At 39.6% G+C, this 22,746-nt stretch overlaps 2 protein-coding genes across 2 annotated transcripts in view; one reads left to right on the top strand and one right to left on the bottom strand.

Annotated features, from left to right (window-relative positions):
• Positions 1-22,746, bottom strand: part of crebbpa (CREB binding protein a) — a 347,948-nt gene that overhangs the window by 232,022 nt on the left and 93,180 nt on the right. The gene's annotated exons all lie outside the window — the stretch shown is intronic.
• cxcl12b (chemokine (C-X-C motif) ligand 12b (stromal cell-derived factor 1)) lies at positions 1,416-12,752 on the top strand. Its single transcript, XM_072462392.1, has 4 exons — positions 1,416-1,581; positions 4,220-4,337; positions 8,161-8,244; positions 9,491-12,752. Exons 1-4 carry the CDS (start codon positions 1,515-1,517, stop codon positions 9,528-9,530), a joined length of 309 nt encoding a protein of 102 aa, XP_072318493.1. The 5' UTR covers positions 1,416-1,514; the 3' UTR covers positions 9,531-12,752.

Below are 22,746 nucleotides of genomic sequence, written 5' to 3'. Positions count from 1 at the left end.
GGCCTATGAGAAGTAGACCAAAAAAAGCCAATAAGAGAAAACCAACCAGAGCCGATTTCAAGTAATTTCCTATACATTATTTTTATAACAAATTATTGTTGTTTTAGGACCCAAAGAAAGCAAATAGAACTACTGAGGATTCTTAAAACAGCTATAAATAAATAATAATAATAATAATAATTATATATAATAATAATAAAACAACCTAAATCAATGAATCAATGAATCAATGAAACAATAGACTGTATTGTTGTAATGAAGTCATTCTACAATTCCACAGCAAACGACATAGAGATTTCACTCTTGACCAGGGACTAAACCAGGACAAAATCATGAACCGATCCAGGGCCAATCCAGGACTAGTACATGACCAAACCAAGTCTACATCAGGACTAAACTGGGCTCAAACACGCCCATAGAGATGTTTACATGTCTTTATTAAAGTGACTTTCTCTTCAGGAGGGTAAATCACATCATCATTGTAGGTCAGGCATGTCCAAACTACGGCCCGGGGGCCAAATGCGGCCCGCAGACCAATTTTTGTTGGCCCTCTGGCTTCCTGCTAAGTTGGTCCAAACAACAAAAAGTAGTACTTTTACTGTAAAATTGGAAGAATTCAAGCATTTTTATGTGATAACAACCTATTATTAATGTCGGGTTAATTGTCGGGTTGTTTGTGGCCCTCTGCTCCAAATAAGTTTCAAAATGTGGCCATCGGTGAAAAAAGTTTGGACACCCCTGTTGTAGGTGATTGACATAATAAACACACATATTACCGTATATGTAATTACTGGAAGTTTGTAATAACGACGTCCACAGGGTATTTTGTTTGAACCCTTATGTTGCAAAACCCACCTCCTTACTTTTCAAGGATACAATTTTGGACAAGCTCCTCACCTGGCAGAGAGCGAAAGAGAGAGGAAAAGACTAAACGAACAGGGAGTTTTGTTACGTCACATTGGTTGGACACAATCCACAGTCCATCCAACATTCGCCTCCCTCATATCTTTACATGTACTTTAGCATTAATATAATTTGCCGTGGGAGACAGTGGTCTAAAAGGGCTAATAAAGACGTAAAGCTGGGTATAAATGGATGCCAGATGGGACAGGGCACAGCCAGGGCACAAAAATATACAAAACTTGCGAGTTCCTCTCTGGCACACATTGAAAAGTGTAACACCGGGGGCACGGACTGACGCTCTACACTCAAATTGACAGAAACAATGCGAGAATTCCCCCCAGACTTTCTCCTTGATACTGAGCCAACACATTCACACTCGAGGAAGTCCCTGCGACCCCTCCCCTCCTCATTCTGGGACCACCACCTCTCCCCCTCTCTGTCACCCCTCCCTCCCAGCCTCTCTCTCTCTCTCTCCCCATGGGCCCGTCCTGAGAAAGTGGTGGGTCTCCTTCCTCAGTAGATTTAACAGAGGAGAGTGGAGCTGCAGGCGCACAGTCGAGCACGGGATAGTAACAGACACAGACGTCCTGACAGAGAGTTGACCTGCCGACATGGATGTCAAACTGCTGCCGCTCGTGGCCCTGCTCGCTCTGGCCACACACGCGCCGGCGACCGATGGTGAGTGGAAGAATTATTGATCCTGAATGAACGTTTTTGATGGCTTGGTGTGTTTTTTTTAAAGTTATGGTAAAAATCACCTCAGCATTCTATTTTAGGTTAAAATATAGAAATTGCACATTAGTTGGTATGAATTTCCTTTTGCTACTTTGCTTTGTTCCCGTTTCAAAATGAACTGAAATGTGTTAATTCAAGAATTTACAAACAAGATTCTTTACTGCTCCGTTTAATTTTGGGAAATTGAATGATCTTCTTCCACTTGGTATTATGACTTTCAGCAGATAAAGGTTTGTGAATGTTGTCCATATATTCAACTAACCACATAGTAATGATGTAAAATAAGTTTAACATTATACTTTCCAATCTATTATTCAACAAAAGCAGTTAAACCAATTTCAATGCATTTCAAGCATCACAAAACTCCCTTAAAATATAGTTGCTATAGTATATTTGCTGGATAAAGGTTTATGCGATCATCTCTATGTTTAAAGCTCATGTGACAATTGGAAAAGTATTGATAACCTCTTCGTTTGCATATTACATAGGTCATTAACGTCTTGTATATATCCAAATTGCTCTGTAACTATTGCAAACATCTTCAGTGTGTTAGCGGCCGTGTGTGTCAAGTGGCCCACACGTCTCTGCCTTATGCTAAGCTTGTTATTTTGCCTCCCCGAGCGCTGCATATTTAACTCCGAGCGTGTATTTGTTTTGCTTTAATCACTTTCTAATTAGAGATAAACAACGCTATCTGCCGTGATGCCTTGGCGTTGCTGCTCGTTGCATAATGATCCCCGTCTTTAGCATGAAAAAGGAGCCGCGAATGGGCCGGTATCATGAGTGTGATATAAGTGAGGATTTACCATTTGGCATTTGTTGAGGCGATGGAGAGGCGCATGGCATTAGCATTATGGACAAGCCACAACAAAGACATGTTAGAGATTCTGGTTGAGCCAATGTGGGTTTATCTGGTGGAGGAAACGAAGGAACCAATAACTGACTAAACACATGTTATGAGAAAGTTTATTTTGTATGAGAATAAAAGATAGACGCGGTGTTAGCTGTACTGTACTAGTCGCAGTAAAAGTATGACTAAAAGTAATAGTGACAATGGACTTTATCACAATAGCAGTAACAAGATGAGTAAATGTATTGTTTATTTCTTTATTCGGTTTAATGTCGTTCATCACACGTGCAATCTTCAACGAGCAATGGCTTTTCAAATAGCTAGAAACGCAGTTGAACTTTTGACTCCGTGTGTTAAAAGAACGATGATCTATGTATATATATATTACAAATGTGTTGGGAAGAAACTAAATACACACAGAAAATAAAGAATTGCAATAAGGTATTTGATCACGCAAGTTATGCTTCAAACTGTGCAGCATTAAGTGAGAAAACTCTGTTGATTAACTTTTCCTTCTCTAATTAATGATAAAAATGCATAAAATGTCGTGGCTTTAGACTGTTATACAATGAGACTCAATATTTGTATTTTCACTATTCAGAATTCTGTAACTTAATAGTAGTAAAAGTATTCTTCCCAATGCTGCCTATGAGCTTATAATAAAAAGTACATTGACCATTGTTGCTTGGCCAATTAAACCCATTTGATCTTTAGTGTTCAATTATTTTGCTCGTTGCATTTCACCGTTGGCTTTACTATTGTTATAGCATGAGTTGTTGTTCAGCATCCATAGAAACACGGACGATTTTCACTAATATGGCTGAGTGTTTGTTGAGTGGAGGTGATCGAGGCTGTGGCTGGAGTGGCCCTTTGCAAATCAGCCTGAATATTGGAGATTGGATGTGGAGGGCCCTCGTCGGAGAGAGGCCGCTGAAAGCATCGTGAATGCGCAGAGAGAATAGGCCTAATCTCTTTTTAATGAGCGCCTTGTTGTTCCGTCTGGAGCAGGTAAAGTCATACGGTCCCAGGTTTTGTTCAAGGGGGAACTGCACATGCTGAAGTTTGTCTGCTTTGGAAAATGATGAGGCATAAGATAAGATCATAGAGTAAATATGTAGTAATGCATAACAAAACAAACAAAAAAACATTGTGAAAATCCATATTATCAGCTGGTTCATCACCTGTTACAGTATTAAAGTGTGATACATTGCAAAGGAAAATATAACAATTAATGATAATATTGAAACAATTGCAAGCCACGTTTTAGACTAATTTAGATTTTTCACATGATTCAATCCAAGAGCACAGGTTTATTTATTTGACACTTTTTGCACTCTTTTCCTGCAAGTTTAATTATTAATTACTAGGCTCTAGACTATGAAGTATCTGTCCTAATCAAACAGCTGAGGCAAATTGCACTTTCAAGACCACAGCTCACCAGATTTGTACAGAAAAAAGTACAAGTACAAGGCTGTATATTAAAAGGCAGCATAAATGTACTCCCAAATCCTTATAATACCAGTTAATTTAGTCAATTACTTATATACATTTTGGTCGACTAAGACATCATCGTACAATTAAGCGCCCAAATGCTAAAACCCTCCAGCTCTGTTAATTACTGCGCTAAATCCATCAATTAGGCTGCTAATTTAAATACATTATTTAAGAATTTCCACATTATTATCATCCACATTTGTCCGCTAACATTGTGTGCGTTTTGTCTCTCTGCAGCCAAGCCCATCAGCCTGGTGGAGCGCTGCTGGTGTCGCTCCACCCTCAACACCGTCCCGCAGAGAAGCATCCGAGAGCTCAAGTTCCTGCACACACCCAACTGCCCCTTCCAAGTCATGTGAGTCCTGAACCCCGCATCACCCCGTTACACACACACACACACACACACACAAATACCTGCCTGTGCCCGAGCGTGACGTTCTTCTCCACACCTCATGAGCTGGAGCGAGCGCTGACAGAGAATTATATTAGTGCCATATCGCCCTGATGGATCTGTAGATATGAACAGCGGTTTCGATGTGCTACGTGCAGGTTGAGGCATTGTGCCGCAGTCTCATAGAATAGAATAAAATAAAACGCATACGTACAGCGGTATCCAAACAGTGGGTTACACCTGGACATTTAAAAGAGGAATATATGGAGACACACTGTATATTGACTGGCATAATGTGCACATTATTTGACAAAAGTTAATGTATGTCTGCTATATCCTTCCTTTCTTGTGCGACATTCCCACAAAGGAAAGTAATAATGGCCCGAGCTGTGTCTGTGTCATGAAGGAAGCAATAACTATAGGTCAAAGTGATTTTCTTTGTCTTGCTGCTGAGCCATTGTGTCTCATGCCCAGAGACGGCTCAGTATCTGCTAAATTTATATTTTTGGATCGTGCATCATTTTGTTGATTTTTCAGATCCTCGATTCCCTGGTTTGGGGCAAATGAGTCAAAGGCAAACATTTCCTTATTGACAATATCTAAAAGTCAAATTCACAAAATGTTGAACTTGATCATCTCTTTTAGCGACTAGATTCTACACCGTTACATATCAAGAAAAATCAGGAATATACATTTTCGCCGAACATTATTGGTCAATATTGTTGTGATGTTGTCTGAAACCCAGCAGTTCTACATCTAGTCATAGTTTTATTTTAATTTCTTTGACATATAGTGCAGGTATATACAGGCCTTTAAAGGAAACATATGACGTAAAATACACTTTTATGAGCTTTTAGCCATGTTATTACTATGTTCCCTCATCATAAAAATCCTTTATATTGTTAAAAATGTCATGTAGCAATTTTTCCACAATAAAAGTAACTGAGAATTTGCTTCGGTGAGTCACTTTACCTGTTTCTATTATTGAGCCAATTTAGATCAATAATGAGGTTTATCATGAACGAAATGTGAAATAATGATCAAAGTATGTCGTAGTTTAAAGCTAGTTTAAATGTTTTTTAAGTTTCCACTGATCCAGCCAGGTTTGGGTCTGACTAATCTGACTTTTGACGATAATGAAATTGTAATTATTCTGTATTATCAAGATATTGTGTATTCAGCGTTTCCTTGTCCAGAGATTAAAAAATAAGCGTATGAGATTTTGAAAGGTGAAGCTGCGGTTAAAGGTGGAGGAAAGCAGTTGGAGTCACACCAATCCACAGGAGGCAAACACTCGTTTCTCTTTTCGGGACAGATGAAAGACAAGCCCGTAACACTATCCGCCGCTCCGTCCCACCCCCGCGCTGCCCCGGCCCTGTCCCATCACACTCAGCCATCCCACCATGCTGTTGGTCCTAACTGGCTGTGAAATAATTACTACCTGCTGCTTGTGGAACTCCAGTGCCCGAATTCCAACCAAGTCAATTAGGACAAAGGGGGTTTCTCTGTCAGCTGGTCCGCCAGACTCCTCTCTCGCAGTCAGGACAAACAGGACGAAGGCAGAAGCATCAAAACACAAAACCGCAGCGCCCCACGAGGAGATGAGCAGGGCCACCCCTAATAAAACACGAGCAGGAAGGGGGGAGGCCAAGGCAAACACAGTCACAGAGGTGTGGGGATTCAGGGCTGATGCCTGGTTTGACGCCGGCTTTTATGTTGAAGAGTTGTGTGTTGAAAGCCAGGGCCCAAATCCAGAGAGTATTAGAGAGGTAAATGCATGCTGCGAGGTCAATGAGGCGTGTTCAGTCATGAGCAAAGTTATAATGATAAGGACTCTAAACGCAAACAAAACTAGATGTGTTGAATTAATCATTAAATATTAGGACTGCAACAAGTTAATCGATTATTGAGATAATTTTCAGCTAATTTAGTCATCGAATAATCATTATCCAGACTATGAACAGACTCCAACACATGCCATGTGTGAGAGAAGAGGTTTTATTACTTGTACAAAGCAGAACTAACATTAGAAAATGTATAAAAAAAAAATAATGTATGTGTAATATTCTATCAGGACGACCTCAAGCTGTGTCATTTTATATCCTCATTTCGGTGAAATTGAGTAAAAATCTGATATTTACAGGCATTTTGCATTCTAAACATCTAATCGATTAATCAAAAGAATAATCGATGAACAAAATGATCGTTAGTAGCAGCCGTATTAAACATAAAAAAAGAATGACCGCAAACACTGAAATCACTAAAGGAACCATATGAATTATAGCTCAATATCAACCAAGTCAGCCATAATTTCAATTGAACATTTCAAGCCACATTTGCATAGTCTAGTTATAGAAACAGAAGGAAGAGTTCATTTGCAAAAACAGATATCACCATTTGAAAAGTTTTTTTCTTCTACAACAATTATTATTATAAGTTGAGGGGACCTTCTCAAAAAAGGATGGACTATCATTTTTATTGCACAAAAAAGACTCAACTTGGATGTTAGATAAAGAGTAAATTGTAACGCTTTGACCTCTTTCTCATATGCCACGGTTCATTTTGCCTTTGAACTTGAGCGACCCCTGACAGCCCAAAGAAGCGTGTAAGGATTATGATGGATGTTTCGTGGCACGATGATTTGGGGAGGACAAGACACAGCCCGTGGGTGCCAGGGCTCGCACTCACACCCGGGACCTTTTTGCCACCGAGGCGTCAGATCCACATGTTTTTGAAATGTGTCGACAGCCCCTCGATCCTCCGCTGGCCTCCCACTCAACTCCTCCTCTGAACGTCGCTGTGATAACACACAAATCCACTCATAAATATTGAGCTCAAACATCACTCACAGAACAGCTCCGACGAGAGGCTGCGTGAGAAACAAGTCGAGGGAAAGGACCGCTCAGGCAGCAGAGAATAAGTGCTCAAGCAGCTTTTGGTGTATTTATTTGACAATATTTTGGCTAGTAATGAGTACTAATAAGCCTGATATCAGTTGTTATAGTGGTAGTAGTATTAGAGGCATTGTGCTGTTTAGTTTGAGTACAGATATGAGATAGTTTACTGTGTATATCTACAGTTGTGGCTCAATTTATTTGGATTAAGTTGTACACCAAAAGCTCTTCCTGACACAAGCTCCTAAATTCATCCAGGTTTGAACTGACATAAATGCTAAAAAAAACAAGTAAAACAAGTGAAAGACCAGCTTTATACTGAACTTTCTCTATCCTCCTGCCGCTGTGAGGAAAAATGTCTCAAACTGACCAGCTAAACTTGTTCTTTTCCTACAAAATCATGATCAAAGATGTTCACCAAGTCGTTATTTGGACGGTTTTATGAGTTACTGGTCTTGAGTCTTTGGAGTCAGAAAAGATCCAGCTGGCTTTCACCTCCAACAGGGCTGTGACACACTGTTAGATTCTGTAATCCCCGGATTAAATTTTGACGGATAATAGGATGTGCTTCGTTTAACCAAGGCGTTGGGTTGAGATTTTGTAAACTAAATCAGATAGTTCACATAATACAGTGACAGCTTAAACGCGCCGATGCTTTGGTTTAGATTCGGACGTGTTGTAAATTATCCACGTCTTTCATTTAAGTTTATCTCGTGGTAAAGTTGTCTTCTCTCCAAAAGGATGTGATATGTCTATATAGATAAGATTGAGTGAATAGGGTTAAGAATTCCCTGCTGAACTTTAGAACCCATGAAATATTTGCCGAGCTGCTCGAGTTTCATTAAGTGTCCTATTACCATTTGGAAATTCACTTGTGTTTTCTTCCTCTCCAGAGCCAAGCTTAAGAACAACAGGGAAGTGTGCATCAACCCTGAGACCAAGTGGCTTCAGCAGTACTTAAAGAACGCCATTAACAAGTAAGAAAATACACACTTGCACTTCACACTGCTTAAGGCATAAATCTAATACTTTAGTCGACCCCGAGTGCCACTTAAGGAGACATAAACCTCTGGAGCTGGCAGTTATTCTTTGAAACGTACACAGTGAGTGAAGGATGATCTGTGAGATTGTCAGCACAAGGCTAAATCTACAAGCTGTCAGCGCAGTCTACACGAACAAACCATTTATAGCATGACATGTACAAGTTTTATGTGAGAAATGACACTTGAGAATTCAATACGTGAAAAAGGAAATGCAGTAAACAATGTGAGAAAATGATTAAAAGAAAAAACTAGGCAATTCACATCATTTTAATAACGTCAATGATCAGGTTGGATCTTTTTAATCAAAGTCATCAGCTAATTCTGTGGCAGTAAAAGCACATTTGAGTTCAGGCTCTGGACAAAGACGTTTGACTGTTTCTTGTTTTAAATTGTACTGATTAAACTGCTCTCTGGTTTATGTTCAGGAAATAATATGTTTTTTTGTTCAGCAAGAAATGATCTTAGACGTTGTAACTGTGAAATATCAGACTTTGTGTTATTACCCCTGAACAAGACGAGCTTGACGTTACACAGGGAGACGGGGCCAATAGTCTGACATTATGTACTTTATATTTAAAGCCATAATCAGCTTTTATTCACTGTAACAAAACCTTGAATTAGCAGAATAAGGACATGTTCACAGTAAACTGCTCCAACGTTAACAAGCGGTGCAGTTAAAAATGGTCCTGGCTCTTGTAAAACGATGTGAGTATTATTTGTCTGGGGGTGATTATGGCCCCGCAGCACGTCTGTTACTCCCTAAATCATAAACACTCCAGGTGGCGCATTAGAACAGTAACAAATCAGAGCATTTACAACACATTGTTCATTTTTTCCCCTTTTTCCATTTTTAAACAAACTTGACATTACAGTGGCTATGTTTACATTACAAAAATACCACAGTACATTTCTTTTCATCTTGATTTAGAATGATCTTAACCCCTAGTTTTCCAAGGTCACTTTTTACATTTGTATTTTGAAGCAAAGTCAACCCACCCGTTTAGATGATGAGAACTTCAATAACTTACTCCTCAATCCAGTGGTGAATTTGATCCATTGTATCAAGCTGTATTGTATTGAAAGTATCTTAGGGAAACGTGTGAAAGTGCTATTTCCCAGTTCAACACACACAATTGCAGTGATAATGGAAGAAACAATGACGTCTTTCTCCGTCTTTCAGGGTGAAGAAGTCCAGAAGACGCAACAACAAGAAGATGTAACTTCTGAAAGTCTACTGCGTCAGCCATGGTTACTCCAGGGTGAACCCATATATACCTCCTCCTTATCACTGCTATGGATGTACTTGCTGTATGACCCATCGCCTCTCTGCTGGACTGCCTTCAAAACAGCACTTCACCGTCAAAATCGACCGTCCACAGCCTCACCTCAGGTCTGACTGTGAACCACGACCACAAAACGCCGTGTTCAGCCCGCTTACTCGAGACCACCGCATAACTAACAGAATAAACGCCCACTAACGGACCACTGTGGGGGAAGCCATCCATTCATTTTAATGTAGAAGAAGCTGCTCTGCCACCCACTGTTCAACAACCAGGAGAAGTTTTGTTACAAATACAGATATGAAAGCAGGGAAAAGGAGAAAGTGGTCCAACGATGACCCAACAACTCTCCAAGAATGCTAACGGCAGCTGCGGGCTGAATGCTACGAGCGCCGCCTGCTGTGTTTTTTTGTTTTCCGGGGTTGGGCCCAGGTCAGCAACTACCAATAAGACAAAGTCGACTTGAATTAGTCTTGCTAAAAATACACATAATGCGCCAAGAAACATCCTGAAAGAGGGACAAAGTTTTGTTTCCCATTCAATCTACATGGAGTTTTCAGGCCGTGGTCATGGTTAATCGTTGCCTATTAAATGTTGATGTCCTTGTATATTAATTGTTTAGTGGAAAAGTGGCAAGATTTCTTATTTTAACCAGGCTTGGGACCAGTTCAAAGATTGTAATGGCTAAGGTTACTTTTGAGTGATTGACATTTAAGCAACAACAATAGAGCTCGGGATTGTGTCATCAGCCTCATAAAACAAATAGTAATAAATAATAAACCAAAGGCGATTTATAAAATGTGTAATACTTAATTTAACGTTTGAACAAAAATATCACAACTCCAAAGTGTGATGAATGTATTTTCAAATCAATTTATTTTTGTCAAGCCCAAAATCCTCCCAAATTTTGATTTGACCAGTCATCGGTCCAAAATAGAGAAGCAGATGAACCAACGGTCACAAGAGTTAAGTAAACTGGATAACTGTCCATGGACGTAAGCACGGAACAAAAAACTTGAGCAGTGACATGTTGTTCTGTTGAGTTTACTTTACACTTTAGACCTTTTGCGCGTCCAACACAGTGTTTTGACAATAATGTTTGTTTTCTGACGTTCAATCCCAAACTACACAAACCACAGCTGATTATAACTGGCATTGCCTATCCAACACATGTCTACAGCCGCCCGGGTTTATAATATCCCAATATCGACAACAAAGGGCGATGTACCATTACATGTCTTATACTTGCTGGTAAGATTGAGTTCTGATCTTACGGTGCTGAATATATCTACTCAGTCATTATCGTATTTTCCGGACCATAAGTCGCACCAGCCAAAAAATGCACAATAGAGAAGAAAAAAACATATATAAGTCACACTGGAGTATGAAATGCGGTTGCAAGTGTGAAAATAACAAATAATGTCACATAAAGTCGCTCCGGAGTATAAGTATATAAGTATAAATATAAGTATAAATCGCACCCCGGCCAAAACTATGAAAAAAGGTGCAACTAATAGTCCGGAAAATACGGTATATGCATTTCACTTTTGTTTTGTATCTTTGACGGTCACAGATTGTCACTCGTGATCTCGATTGTGAAAGTGTTGATGAGGTAAAAGTGGAATTGCAGTTGTTACGCAACGTGTATTTGGGAAAGACAGACCAAATATTTATACATTCACACCAATCAGTCTGTTGTGTTGTCTTTTATAGTTGGTCAATATGGTCGAGCTGATTGGTGTACATTTAAAATATATGATGTCTTATATGTTTTTATGGAATATTCTTTATCATAACAGTGAAATGCAGTATTTTCGTACCAACACCGGTCCTTGGTGGGAATGTAAAGCTAATGAGTCGTAACAGCTGCATGACAGAGGGATTATAGTGACGGCGGTGAGATCGGAGCCTGTTTTTATTCTATTATATATATATATTTGAGCCACTTTATTATGAGATGTTTCTTTTGTGTGTAATTGTTTATGTTTTGTATTGTTACTAAATGCTTTCTAATGCAATGTACAGTAGATGATAGCAACTAAATGAAGGTTGTAACGAAAGGACGATTCGACTTCTAAGACCATCCTCGCCGTGTCATGACATCATCAGTCTGCGCCTTAGACATCGACAACAAAACATAATCATTAGTTAATCGGGGAAATCGAATGAGACTTTTAGTTGGACGAAAAAGGTGGGATAAAAACTTAAATGAATAATTATAAGAGATCTAAATATAATAGTACAACGAACAAAACCTAAAAACGTGGATTTCAGAGAGATGAAAGATTGTGACTGTTGTCTTGGCAATTGGCAATTCAAAATCTGTTTTTTACGGTCGAAAGCCCTCAAAATTGTGTCTATCAAGAAGCTGAAGCCTTTGAATATACAGTATTTTCAACAGAAAGTACATGCAATTCACTGGTCTTTTGTTTCCCAAGGTACTGGCTCGAAATCCTAATTGTTGACTCATTTTTCAAAAGGCCCAAATCGAGAAAAGATGTTCGAGGACCATCAGCCACACGAGCGGTTTTGATTGTATAGTATCAAAGTCAAGAGCGTTCTTTTGGGTCATTGTTCCAGTATTTGTGGACGTTTTACTCTATAACGCGAGGAAATGAGACGTTTTCAGCTCGCCCCATCGTCCCGACACTTGACGTGCCTTCTTACGGTCCCCACTCACTCACATCGATGTACGTCCAGTCAGAGGGCCACAATTCAACCCCTGAGATGAATCCAACATGTGCTTTCAATCCAGACGCTCCCCGCACCCAGCAGGCTTTCCTTTTCACATCCACTCAATTGTTCCTCCACTAAATACTTCTGCATCTCCGTTACCCTGAACTTGATGCAGACGTCCCAAAGGCTGTGGTCATTCTTATCAGCGCCGTTACAGTTATTTGGTGCAATTGGTCATGGCAAGCCGGCTTAATTTCATGTAAAGGTCATCAAATTGTTCAAACTTACTTCACCTGGTTTGTAAAAAGCTAAACCTACTGTTGCCAAATCGCTACAACTATGGACCAAGAAACCACTACTAATGCTAACTTTCTTTTGAGGCAGCTTCGGACACAAATTTATATGTAAAATGTATTAGCCTTTTTGTAAACCAAAGCCAGTATTTTGGAAACAATACTCTTTTTAATAAAGTAGAATGCTATCAAATTGTGATGCCTCAGCTTTTTTGTAATGGGAAATCCAGTTACTTTTTCAGGAATATGCCCCAAGCGCACACGTATAGTCAAATTCTCTTATTCTTCTATACTTTAATACAAAGTTAGGTATCGTGCAGTGGTGGTCCGGTCACCCACTGCTTATTTCATGCTAACATGCTGTTAGCCTTTGGTATGGACACAGCGCCAACTACTTTATATTTCAAATCAAAATGTAGCCAGAGGAGCTACAAGCAAACTGGAGCCCAGTCAAGGCAGATCAGTGCAGTTGAATTAGGTTAAACAAAGATCGAGTTATTTGAGTTGCAGTTAATAAAATGTGGCTGTGCATGTGGGATATAGAGCATTATGAGATCATTGTGACACTCGGGAGACTTATTTTAGAACGTCCAAACGAATGAAATGCCTCAAACAATAATTTTACGGGAACCAACTCTTCCGTCATGAATAATTTAGTGTCTCTTGTCACTTTACACTAAAAACCCAACAATGAAAAACACGTAATAGTCCAGGGCTGAATAATTATGCAGTGAATAATGTAAAGTATTAAAATACATAAAACAGTACTTTTTACAGATTTTTTTTTTTTGTTATAAATGACTAAATTCTGTTTTCCTCACCGAGCAAGCAAATTGTAAAAGCAGAATATTTTATAACAAAAATAAAAAAATTTAAACATTAATAAATGAATAATAAATGTGACGGTTATTGATGTGCCAAAGCGTTTTTGAGAGCTAGGAACGAGACAGACAGATCTAAACATCTATAGTCAGATATTACTGCAAAAATAAGAGAAGTGCTGCGTGACGTTTCTGGAACAGGGTCCGTCACCTTTATAGATGTAGATATAATAAAAACACGTGTGGTGAAATAAACTCTGGATTGATAAGTTTAATTTCAGGAAAAGCCAGAGCAGCTGCAGGGAAGTGTCAGACCTTTCACGCGGAAAGTTGTACAGAGCTCCTTTAAGTATTCAAAGTGAGTAGTTGCAAAGTTGCCCATAACATCTTTTCAGTCTCTTGGTGGATGTTTTCATAACCGGACATCACAGCGATGTATCGGTTGCTAACGTTCTGACGATGCTGCGTATGTCAATTGGCACTAGTTGCTCGCTCGGCTCCACAGAGAACATGCAGAGAACATGCAGAGAACATGCAGAGAACACGCAGAGAACATGCAGACAACACGCAGAGAACACACAGAGAACATGCAGAGAACACGCAGAGAACACGCAGAGAACATGCAGAGAACACGCAGAGAACACGCAGAGAACATGCAGACAACACGCAGAGAACACGCAGAGAACATGCAGAGAACACGCAGAGAACACGCAGAGAACATGCAGAGAAGAACATGCAGAGAACACGCAGAGAACACGCAGAGAACACGAACACGCAGAGAACACGCAGAAAACATGCAGTGAACACGCAGAGAACACTCAGAGAACACGCAGAGAAAACGCAGAGAACATGCAGAGAACACGCAGAGAACACGCAGAGAACATGCAGAGAACACGCAGAGAACATGCAGAGAACATGCAGAGAACAGGCAGAGAACATGCAGAGAACATGCAGAGAACAGGCAGAGAACATGCAGAGAACACGCAGAGAACATGCAGAGAACATGCAGAGAACATGCAGAGAACATGCAGAGAACATGCAGAGAACAGGCAGAGAACATGCAGAGAATACGCAGAGAACATGCAGAGAACACGCAGAGAACATGCAGACAACACGCAGAGAACACACAGAGAACATGCAGACAACACGCAGACAACACGCAGAGAACATGCAGAGAACACGCAGAGAACATGCAGAGAACATGCAGAGAACATGCAGAGAACATGCAGCGCTGTAAAGCTGTCAGCCCTAATAAAGCTGAACCTCGATGATGGGATTCATTTCATGGTACAAGTCTGCACCCTGACCCGTCTGTGGATATGTCCGAGAACATGAGACCGGCTTTGGACCGGGACCAAGGGGTTTACAGGGCCATAGGAACACGCTTGGGCCTTTTGAGCGCATTCAGGAATGATTATGGGATTTCTGCTGGTGCTTGCTCAGCTGAGGCGGTGATTGAGGTGAAGTTGACAACTGGACTGAAGCTGCTCGAATATGAATTTAGTGACACAGAGATCGGGCCAGTTCAGGGCTTTGGCAAACAAGAACAATTCTCTACGGATTGATAACATTTTTACAACGCTCATAAAATAAATGTCCAGCGGGGGGATTCAAACTTGATCCAGACAAGACGGAGGAGGAAATGTTGATGTAAATGGTGTCAGTTCAATAACGAAAGTCATATTACATTAAAGCAATGTTCTCCCATTTCCAAAGGGCAATTGTAAATCAAATTAGATGTTGTTGTTCTTGGAGAGCCAACAGTTTGAACATAATTCTGGGCAATATTAAAACAATTGCCACACCTCTCTGAATCACACAAACCATCATATTTTTCAGAAGCAACAAAAGACCACACCCTGTTCAGCAAAGGTTATGAAATAATGCATTCATCTGAAATTGAACCATGCATCTTCTATAGTAGTTCATGACATCTCAAAATAGTGAAGAACGACTGAGCTACATCCAAACAAGTCAAAATGCCAGTTTGTATCTACAGTGCAGTATGATGTATTAAAGTAGCAAAGACCCTTTTGACTCCTCTTGTTATGGAACATTTTTGAAACCTCAAACTTAAAAACTTATTGAGAACCAGGACCATCAAATCTAATGACTTAAGTCAGACGACATGAGCCTGTTGGAAGATAAATTGCTCGCTGGTTTGGTGCAGAGAGTTATGGGTAATCCACAGTGATTTCAGAACCTTTACTGTACAATTGTGAAGGACTTGATATTAGGCCGACTCGTAATGGGAAGCATGTTTCTGCAGCAGGGCCGCGCTGTGTGCTGTGTGGTACGTGTCAGTCACATGACGTCCGCCTCAGCCCAATACTTACTACTACTACACGCTTTTACAGTAATGTTCCTCCTCCTGTTTTATTTGACACATATCATTGAAAAGTAGAAATACCTGTAATTAATTGTTTTTAGTCCTTTACAAACTAAAACGTGTGCAGAACTCAATAAGAATTAATAAAGTGTGAATATCCAGTGTTATAATTATAAGTGTTTCCAAATGTTCATAAAATGTTACATATTGACAAAGCAAAAACTAAAGTGTTGTCTTCACTTCAGCCTCATGTAGTTGTTCCTTTATTGAAGCAAATCAAAATGAGTTTTGATTTGATGGTAAAAATATACAATGCACCGCTTCGCTGACTTTACAGTCGGTGTTTTTATAGCAGATTTTCATACCACGGCCGATTGCCCTCATCACTCACATGTGTTAGAATGTGGCCCTCTGGCAGAGCACTGACCCCCTCCGTCTGAGCGCCCCGCGGCCCCCTGCAAAGGGCCCTGCACAAACACCACCACAGAACAGCCATTAGTTCATCTAAATGCAAATGTGGGACAGATTTTGGGGAGAGGATGGAGAGGTCAAGACAGAACCACATATCCCATAATGCATCGCTCTCAGGACAGCTTGACGAGGCTGAACATTCATTGTGAGGAAACTGGAGTCATGAACATCATTAGTAATGTTACTGATGTTAATAACCTAAAGTATAACTGCTAAATTGAACAGCACAAACTCTAGATGCCTCTGACTTTGCCTTGTCCCGTTATCTTGGACAGTTCAAACATCTTTTGGCGAAATAAGAACTAGCAGAACACACATTTTCCTCATTTTAGTGTCACATTTCTTTCCATATTTGGGTAGCAGATACAGAATCAGTATTGTAATGGTGGAATGACAAGAGGGGGGACGCAGAGGGCACATGTGGAGGCGATCATTCATGGCTCATTACACCAGACGTCACACACAAAGACTGGCTCTGATCCACATGTGTTGGGTCCAGTCTGAGCCCGGTGCTGCTGCTCGACGACCAGACCAGCTCCAAACTCAGGGACGGTTCACGATGATACAGGCAGTTTGACACACTACGGCAGTACAATGAACCGACTCTGTGTTTGATTTAATGTGTGGGGAGAACGCACCGTAGTCCAGTGATGAGAAGATGGTAATTAACAAAACAAACCAATCGTATTCACAATACGGTCTTCAACTTGCATTTACATGTCATGGTTAAGGGAAAAGGCAACGTCAAATGAAACACCAAACCGTCGAAATTTAACTTTATACAATTGTTTGGTGAAACTCTGCAAGTTTTACCTTTTATATGAAATGTTTGGCACGTTTTGGGCAGTTTCCATTTCCATTTCTGGGGTGCAGAATTTATTTGGACTTTTGATAACCACCAGATTTAAACCAGGTCTAAAACAGGATTATTGATCTCAAATACAACTAAACAATTGCTGTGGACTGAAACTAGAAATGACACAAAAATGTGGGTTGACTCAAAATAAATTAAATAAACATTGGAATTGCAAAGGAATCTGCGCCAGAGAAATCCTGATGTTGACTGTACATAGTCAACATATCATAATAATATAGTCTATGAGGTGATCTAAAGTTATTTTATTATGAAGTCATTATTATTAGTGAATCTCTATAAAATCAGACCAAATTGCACTAAATTAAATGTAGTAATATAAGAGAAGAAGTTCGGCATTTTACTACATCTTCAGTCTATGGAAATGTAATGTGCAAATAAATAAAAAATCCAAAGGTTTATTGAACTATGTGGCCTAACATTAAAACTTCAGTCTCATGAACCACAGAGAGTCTACAAACATAACACATTATAATTCACTTTCTGGACACCACGGAGTTACAGACACTGCTTTTTCTCAAAGATTTGATTGTTTAGTCTTCAGTCATTTGATGTGTCATTTTGGGCCTTTGTGGCACGTACAAAGGTTTGGTGAACCTTGGATCTCGTCCGTGGGCCTCGAGGAAGCTTTCCATCACAGCACCGAATAAACAATGTCTACACTTTCTTTTATTTAGTATATATATTGTTTTACTCCACTTTTTCATGTGGTCAGGCTGTTTATATTTAATGTAATGCAAATACCATTAAGTGCATACTTTTTTATAGTTGGAGGAGCTAAAGCTTAGATAATATGATGCTTGTCTGTATACCTTTGTCATTTCTAGTCTATTTATGTAGGCTTGGGGCTGATTTGTGACCCTGGTGGCTGGATTGAAATAACTGTGTATATATAAGTATTTTCACAATGCAAACTTGCTAGTGTGCGGTCCTATATGCGGATGTGATTCCAAAGTAAATAAGTGATAATGTTGCTTCATGTGTCAGTTTAAGTCAAAGAAGAAGTGAAGTAACGACAGGAAGCGTCTCCACTGCCTTTTCCAGAGAGGGTTGGCTCGTAAAAAATACAATCCCCAAACAAGATCTTTCAAAGTTTTGGTGTACTTAATTGGACAGGACGGTTCCTCGGACAAGGTTTAGTCATGTAAAGGGTGTGAATAAGTGATGTGTTTTTGTTTCTCTTCAAAAAGGGATAAAATGGCCGATTTAGTCAATGTGATGTTCAGTTGAGTGTAGCACAGTTGACTTGGTGTAAACACAGAGATACCTTTGGATGTAACACAAAGGTGATTTATCATGTTAGATTAAATGTCAAACACTTTTTAACTTTTCAGTCAAAGTGGAATCTTGCAGAGGATTTTTTTTATACATCCCGGTTGTCCTTGGAGGTCAGTTATGAGTCAGTTTAGGCAAATAACCTGCTTTCCAACATGCGAGAATTACATCTGGATGCCTTTTCCTACTTTTCCAAAACCCAGACTTGCAATAAGGCCAGGGCAGTTGACTGAACTTTTATCACCATAGATTCAGTCATTTTTAAACCTCATTGACTTCATTCACGTCATTGAGGTTTAAATTTGACCATATATTTTGCGTTAAATTGTTGAACGCTTTTTTTTTAAATATAATAAAATTGAAATGTGAAATGTGTGCTTGATACAAAAAAAAAATCATATTGCACAGTTCTACTTGAAAGTACATTGAGCTTCTGTAGCATCTAAAAGGGAGGGCACAGTCTGCTGGCTCCCAGCTCTGCGTAGGTCAATAATCTCTTATAATGTTGACATTGAAGAAGAAACACCTCCTTACAAGGCCTCCATGTAATCTGACTATAAATAAAGGCTGCATTTTCTCTTGTTTTTTAGCTTTAACCTCATGTCAGGAGCAGAAAATCTCTCATGACTGATGACTTGACAGCTTTATACTGTTGGCATTAAAGTGAATTACATGGACGATTTACTCCATGGCTGAGCTGGCGACATTTGATCCATAAGGTGGAAATCCCGGTCTTAAAAATAAAAGACATGGCCATTAAACCGCTGGAAAAACACAACAGAAAATAGTCGTCGTTTAATTGTAGCAGACTATAACTCCATATATTTCATAGTGTTTTGAAAAGACTAATAAAAGTGCCCAGCAGCACAGGCAGAATTGAACTGTGACTGCCCCCTGTGGTGAGACATGATTTGACCGTGTTATGCCATGAAGTTCAGAGGTCGCGGAGGTAGCTTGGGTGGTATAGTTTGGGTTTCCCGTACACACTCGTCCTGTGGGAGCCATGAGCAGACTTATTATAGATGTGAACGAGGACAGGCTTGTATAGATCTGTTGGAGCCACAGATTATTCCCCTGTGGACGGTGTGTGCACTGGGAACCGGCCGCGGACATGTGCTGAATGGACTGATACAGCAACAATAGTGGGCACGTATGGGCGAGAGATAGAGATCAGACAACATGTTTCCAAAGACATAAACTCTACAATACCTCAGTAATCAGTAAGAGCAAGTTGACACGTTCTATGATTTATGAAAAGTTGGTCTGCGTTTGTTTGTTTTCAGGGGGAAACGCTCTGATCACGTTTGCTGTTTTGAGAAAGTGTGATCTTTCTTTAAGAGAGTGTTTTAACGAGTTTAAAGGTGCACTGTGTAACTCTTATCTCGAGATGCATTTACTTTGCCCGGAATGTCCAACAGTATGGCATTAAACGCATTTCTCAAGTCTAGTGCTTTCCAGTGGTGTAATGGCGTTGCACATTTGTTTGTTGTCGTGGGTTTTCTTTCCAGCTGTCCTATTTAAGGAAGTCTTTGGGCCGGAAAATCTGTTTTAATCTTTTTTAAACTAAAAACAATCGGGCCTTACAGGTGTTTTTATTTATTGCTCAAAAAAAACTTGTGGGACATGCATTCTTGCAGCTGCTCCACAGATCTGACCTGTAACTATAATAGTGTCACCTGATGCTCAAGTGTAAAGTAACATTGATTTTGTTTCAATTTAGTTTTAAATAATTAAGCTTGTAATGCATTTTTTCTTTTGTGTGAACCACTTGGTGTGCTCTATAAATAAACTTGCCTTGCCTTAATCTGTCTTGCCTTCACTTGGAAAAAGTTTGCTTATTCTCCATTTCCGTAAACATAAGTCTCAGACAGCCAGCTCTACTAGAGACCTAACACTGACTAATGATGATCGGCTTGTTCTGGGGTTTAGGGATTGTAGAAAGGATTTAGGGTTTATTTCCAACTCGCCAAAGAACGAGGCTCATTCTTACTGGATGAGAATGAAAACACAACAAATACAACCATTATATAAAATGCTTTTGTAATCAAAAAGAAACAAATCAACTTCAGTAAACTTAAGGAACCGTGTGTAGCCTGCGCTCTTTGTGGTTTAAAAAATTAACAACACTCACAACTGATCCTGTGTTCCAGAGTCTAGACCTGCAGATAAAGGACACATACAAGTCATGGGGCTTAGCAAGAGGGTGGAGCTGCAGACAACGTTTTTAATTTACAATTAAGTTGGGTAAGGTTGGTTTAGGAGTTGGGTTAGGGTTAGATAGGTAAGTGTTAAACCAAACATGATTTGGCACTAGTGGAGCTCCACTCAACATGGCGCTGCCCGTGGGCTGCAGTTAGACCCTTATCAGGCTTAGATAGGTTTAAACCAAGTGGATTTCAGCTTTGAAACTGGTAACCCAAAGGAAAGACTCACATGAGGCTCATTCTGCTTTCTGATTGGATAATCGTCTTGAGTACCAAAATTATAGACACAAACAAAGTGGACATCATATCTGGGAACACAGAAAGGTAATGTTTCTGAAATACTAAATCAAAAATCTTACAAACCCTAACCTTTTTACCTCAGAGTAATTCATAGAACACTTAAAACAATGCAGATTGATAAGCATTCAAAAACACAGGACGTAAACAGTACTTATCAGACGATCTCTCAGTTATTGTGGGTGGTGCAGGTGAGGTACAGTGACCCAGAGGGGATTTTTAGGACCACATGAGACCACTAAAAAAGTCCTGGTGCTTTCCCCAATGCTTCGGTTGTACCTCACTCTTCACTACAGACAATTAGTCGCCAAAACATTGTTGCTACATCCGTAATGTGTGCTGGCCGTCCTTAAAGCGAGACAGGATTAAAACAACTCTGATTAATCTGACAATGAACAAGCCCCATTGGGAATTATGAATGTAAATCTGAATGAATCTGAATAAAAATTGCATTTGGAAAAAACATCTTAAAAAAAAGAAAAGGTCTAAATTCTACACTGTATTGGATCATCCTCATGTGTCCTATCACTCATGGAAGATGGGACGAACATATTAATGTAAATGTATATAACCTTTATTCAGACCAGTGATAAGAATCTTTAGAGTTTGGATTGAGACCAAAGAGAAACACTTCATCTTCATATTGTTTTTATTGCTTTACAATTTGGACATTTGTGATCAATAGACTTTTGAGTTTTCTTATGCATTTATATTCAATTGAGAAAAATGTATGGGAATTATTAGGAACACTTATAATCACATCATCATGACTTAGGAACAATTATATAAGCACATCATTATCTGGACACTGTTTTTAGGGATTTAGACGTAGAAAATGACCCGAAAGTCATTTTTTACGTCTCTATTTCTAAAATTAGTCTCAGGATGACAACCTTTGAGAATCTTTCCTTACATGGACAGCTCCTGGACGAACAAGGGATTTCCTCACCTTATTTTCAAGAACGTGAATGAGAATAAAAACTATCCCTTTCTATTAAAGATAAATTATGCGTCTCACTTGTTCGCTTCCCCGACCAATTATTCAGTGATTTGTGTCTTTCCATCTCAAGTCTCCAGACAGTGACCTCGGTTTGTCTTGCATGTTCTTTGCGCATATGACAGGGGCATTTAGCCATCTGCTGGCTGTGTGCCCGGACCAGAGCTTCTCCATAGACACCGCAGTCAAAGGGACAATTGTTAGCGCCGCATTTTTATCTCCTCCACCGGGGGCAGAGTGCGGCGGACTAGTGTTAAAAAGCCATTAGTCTTGATTAGCCGTCTTTGTACTTCTGCATGTTGTTGCCGTATGGTCTGGCAGCCTGCGCTTGTAGAAGCTAACAAGACCCTGAATCAAAAGTCAACAGCCTCAGAGCGCTACTATACACTGTCATTACATGTAAGTTAAAGGTTAAACGGACTGAGGTGGGCTGAAAACGATGGGATCATTTGTCAGTGTCTAAAATTGTGCCCAATGAGAAAATGCATGAGAATAAAATCAGTAAAGCAATAGAGTGTGTTGAGAAATATTTCCCATAAATTATATACATTCTTACATGATGCATTAATAATAAGTAGCCAATTATAAGCTTATTAAATCATCTATAAATTTTGAAAAGAAAATATCACTCAATTGAGAAATGTTTGTTTTACTTTGACTCACAAAAATTTGAGCCAAAGTAACTATGATCCTCCGACATGGGGCTTGTAACTGCACCGTGAAGGAGGCCAACTCAAACTTATGTTAACAAGATTATTTTGACAAAATTCAACATCTTTTATGTGTGCTTTTCTTGTCTATGCAATATGAAGAAGTCCAGTCTGACATAATTGTTAAATAAACCTTCAGAGTGGAGCAGGAGATTCGTCCCATGGGGCGGGCGGTAGCAAGTGGTAAATGTCTTCTTTATTTTACAGAG

This window comes from Eucyclogobius newberryi, unplaced genomic scaffold, assembly GCF_026437365.1.
Source record: "Eucyclogobius newberryi isolate DKJ021-1_F unplaced genomic scaffold, fEucNew1.0.hap1 SCAF_4, whole genome shotgun sequence".
In the NCBI taxonomy this organism is placed as follows: domain Eukaryota; kingdom Metazoa; phylum Chordata; class Actinopteri; order Gobiiformes; family Gobiidae; genus Eucyclogobius; species Eucyclogobius newberryi.
The sequence above is the reverse complement of the archived record's forward strand: the minus strand, read 5'-3'. Positions and strand labels throughout refer to the sequence as shown.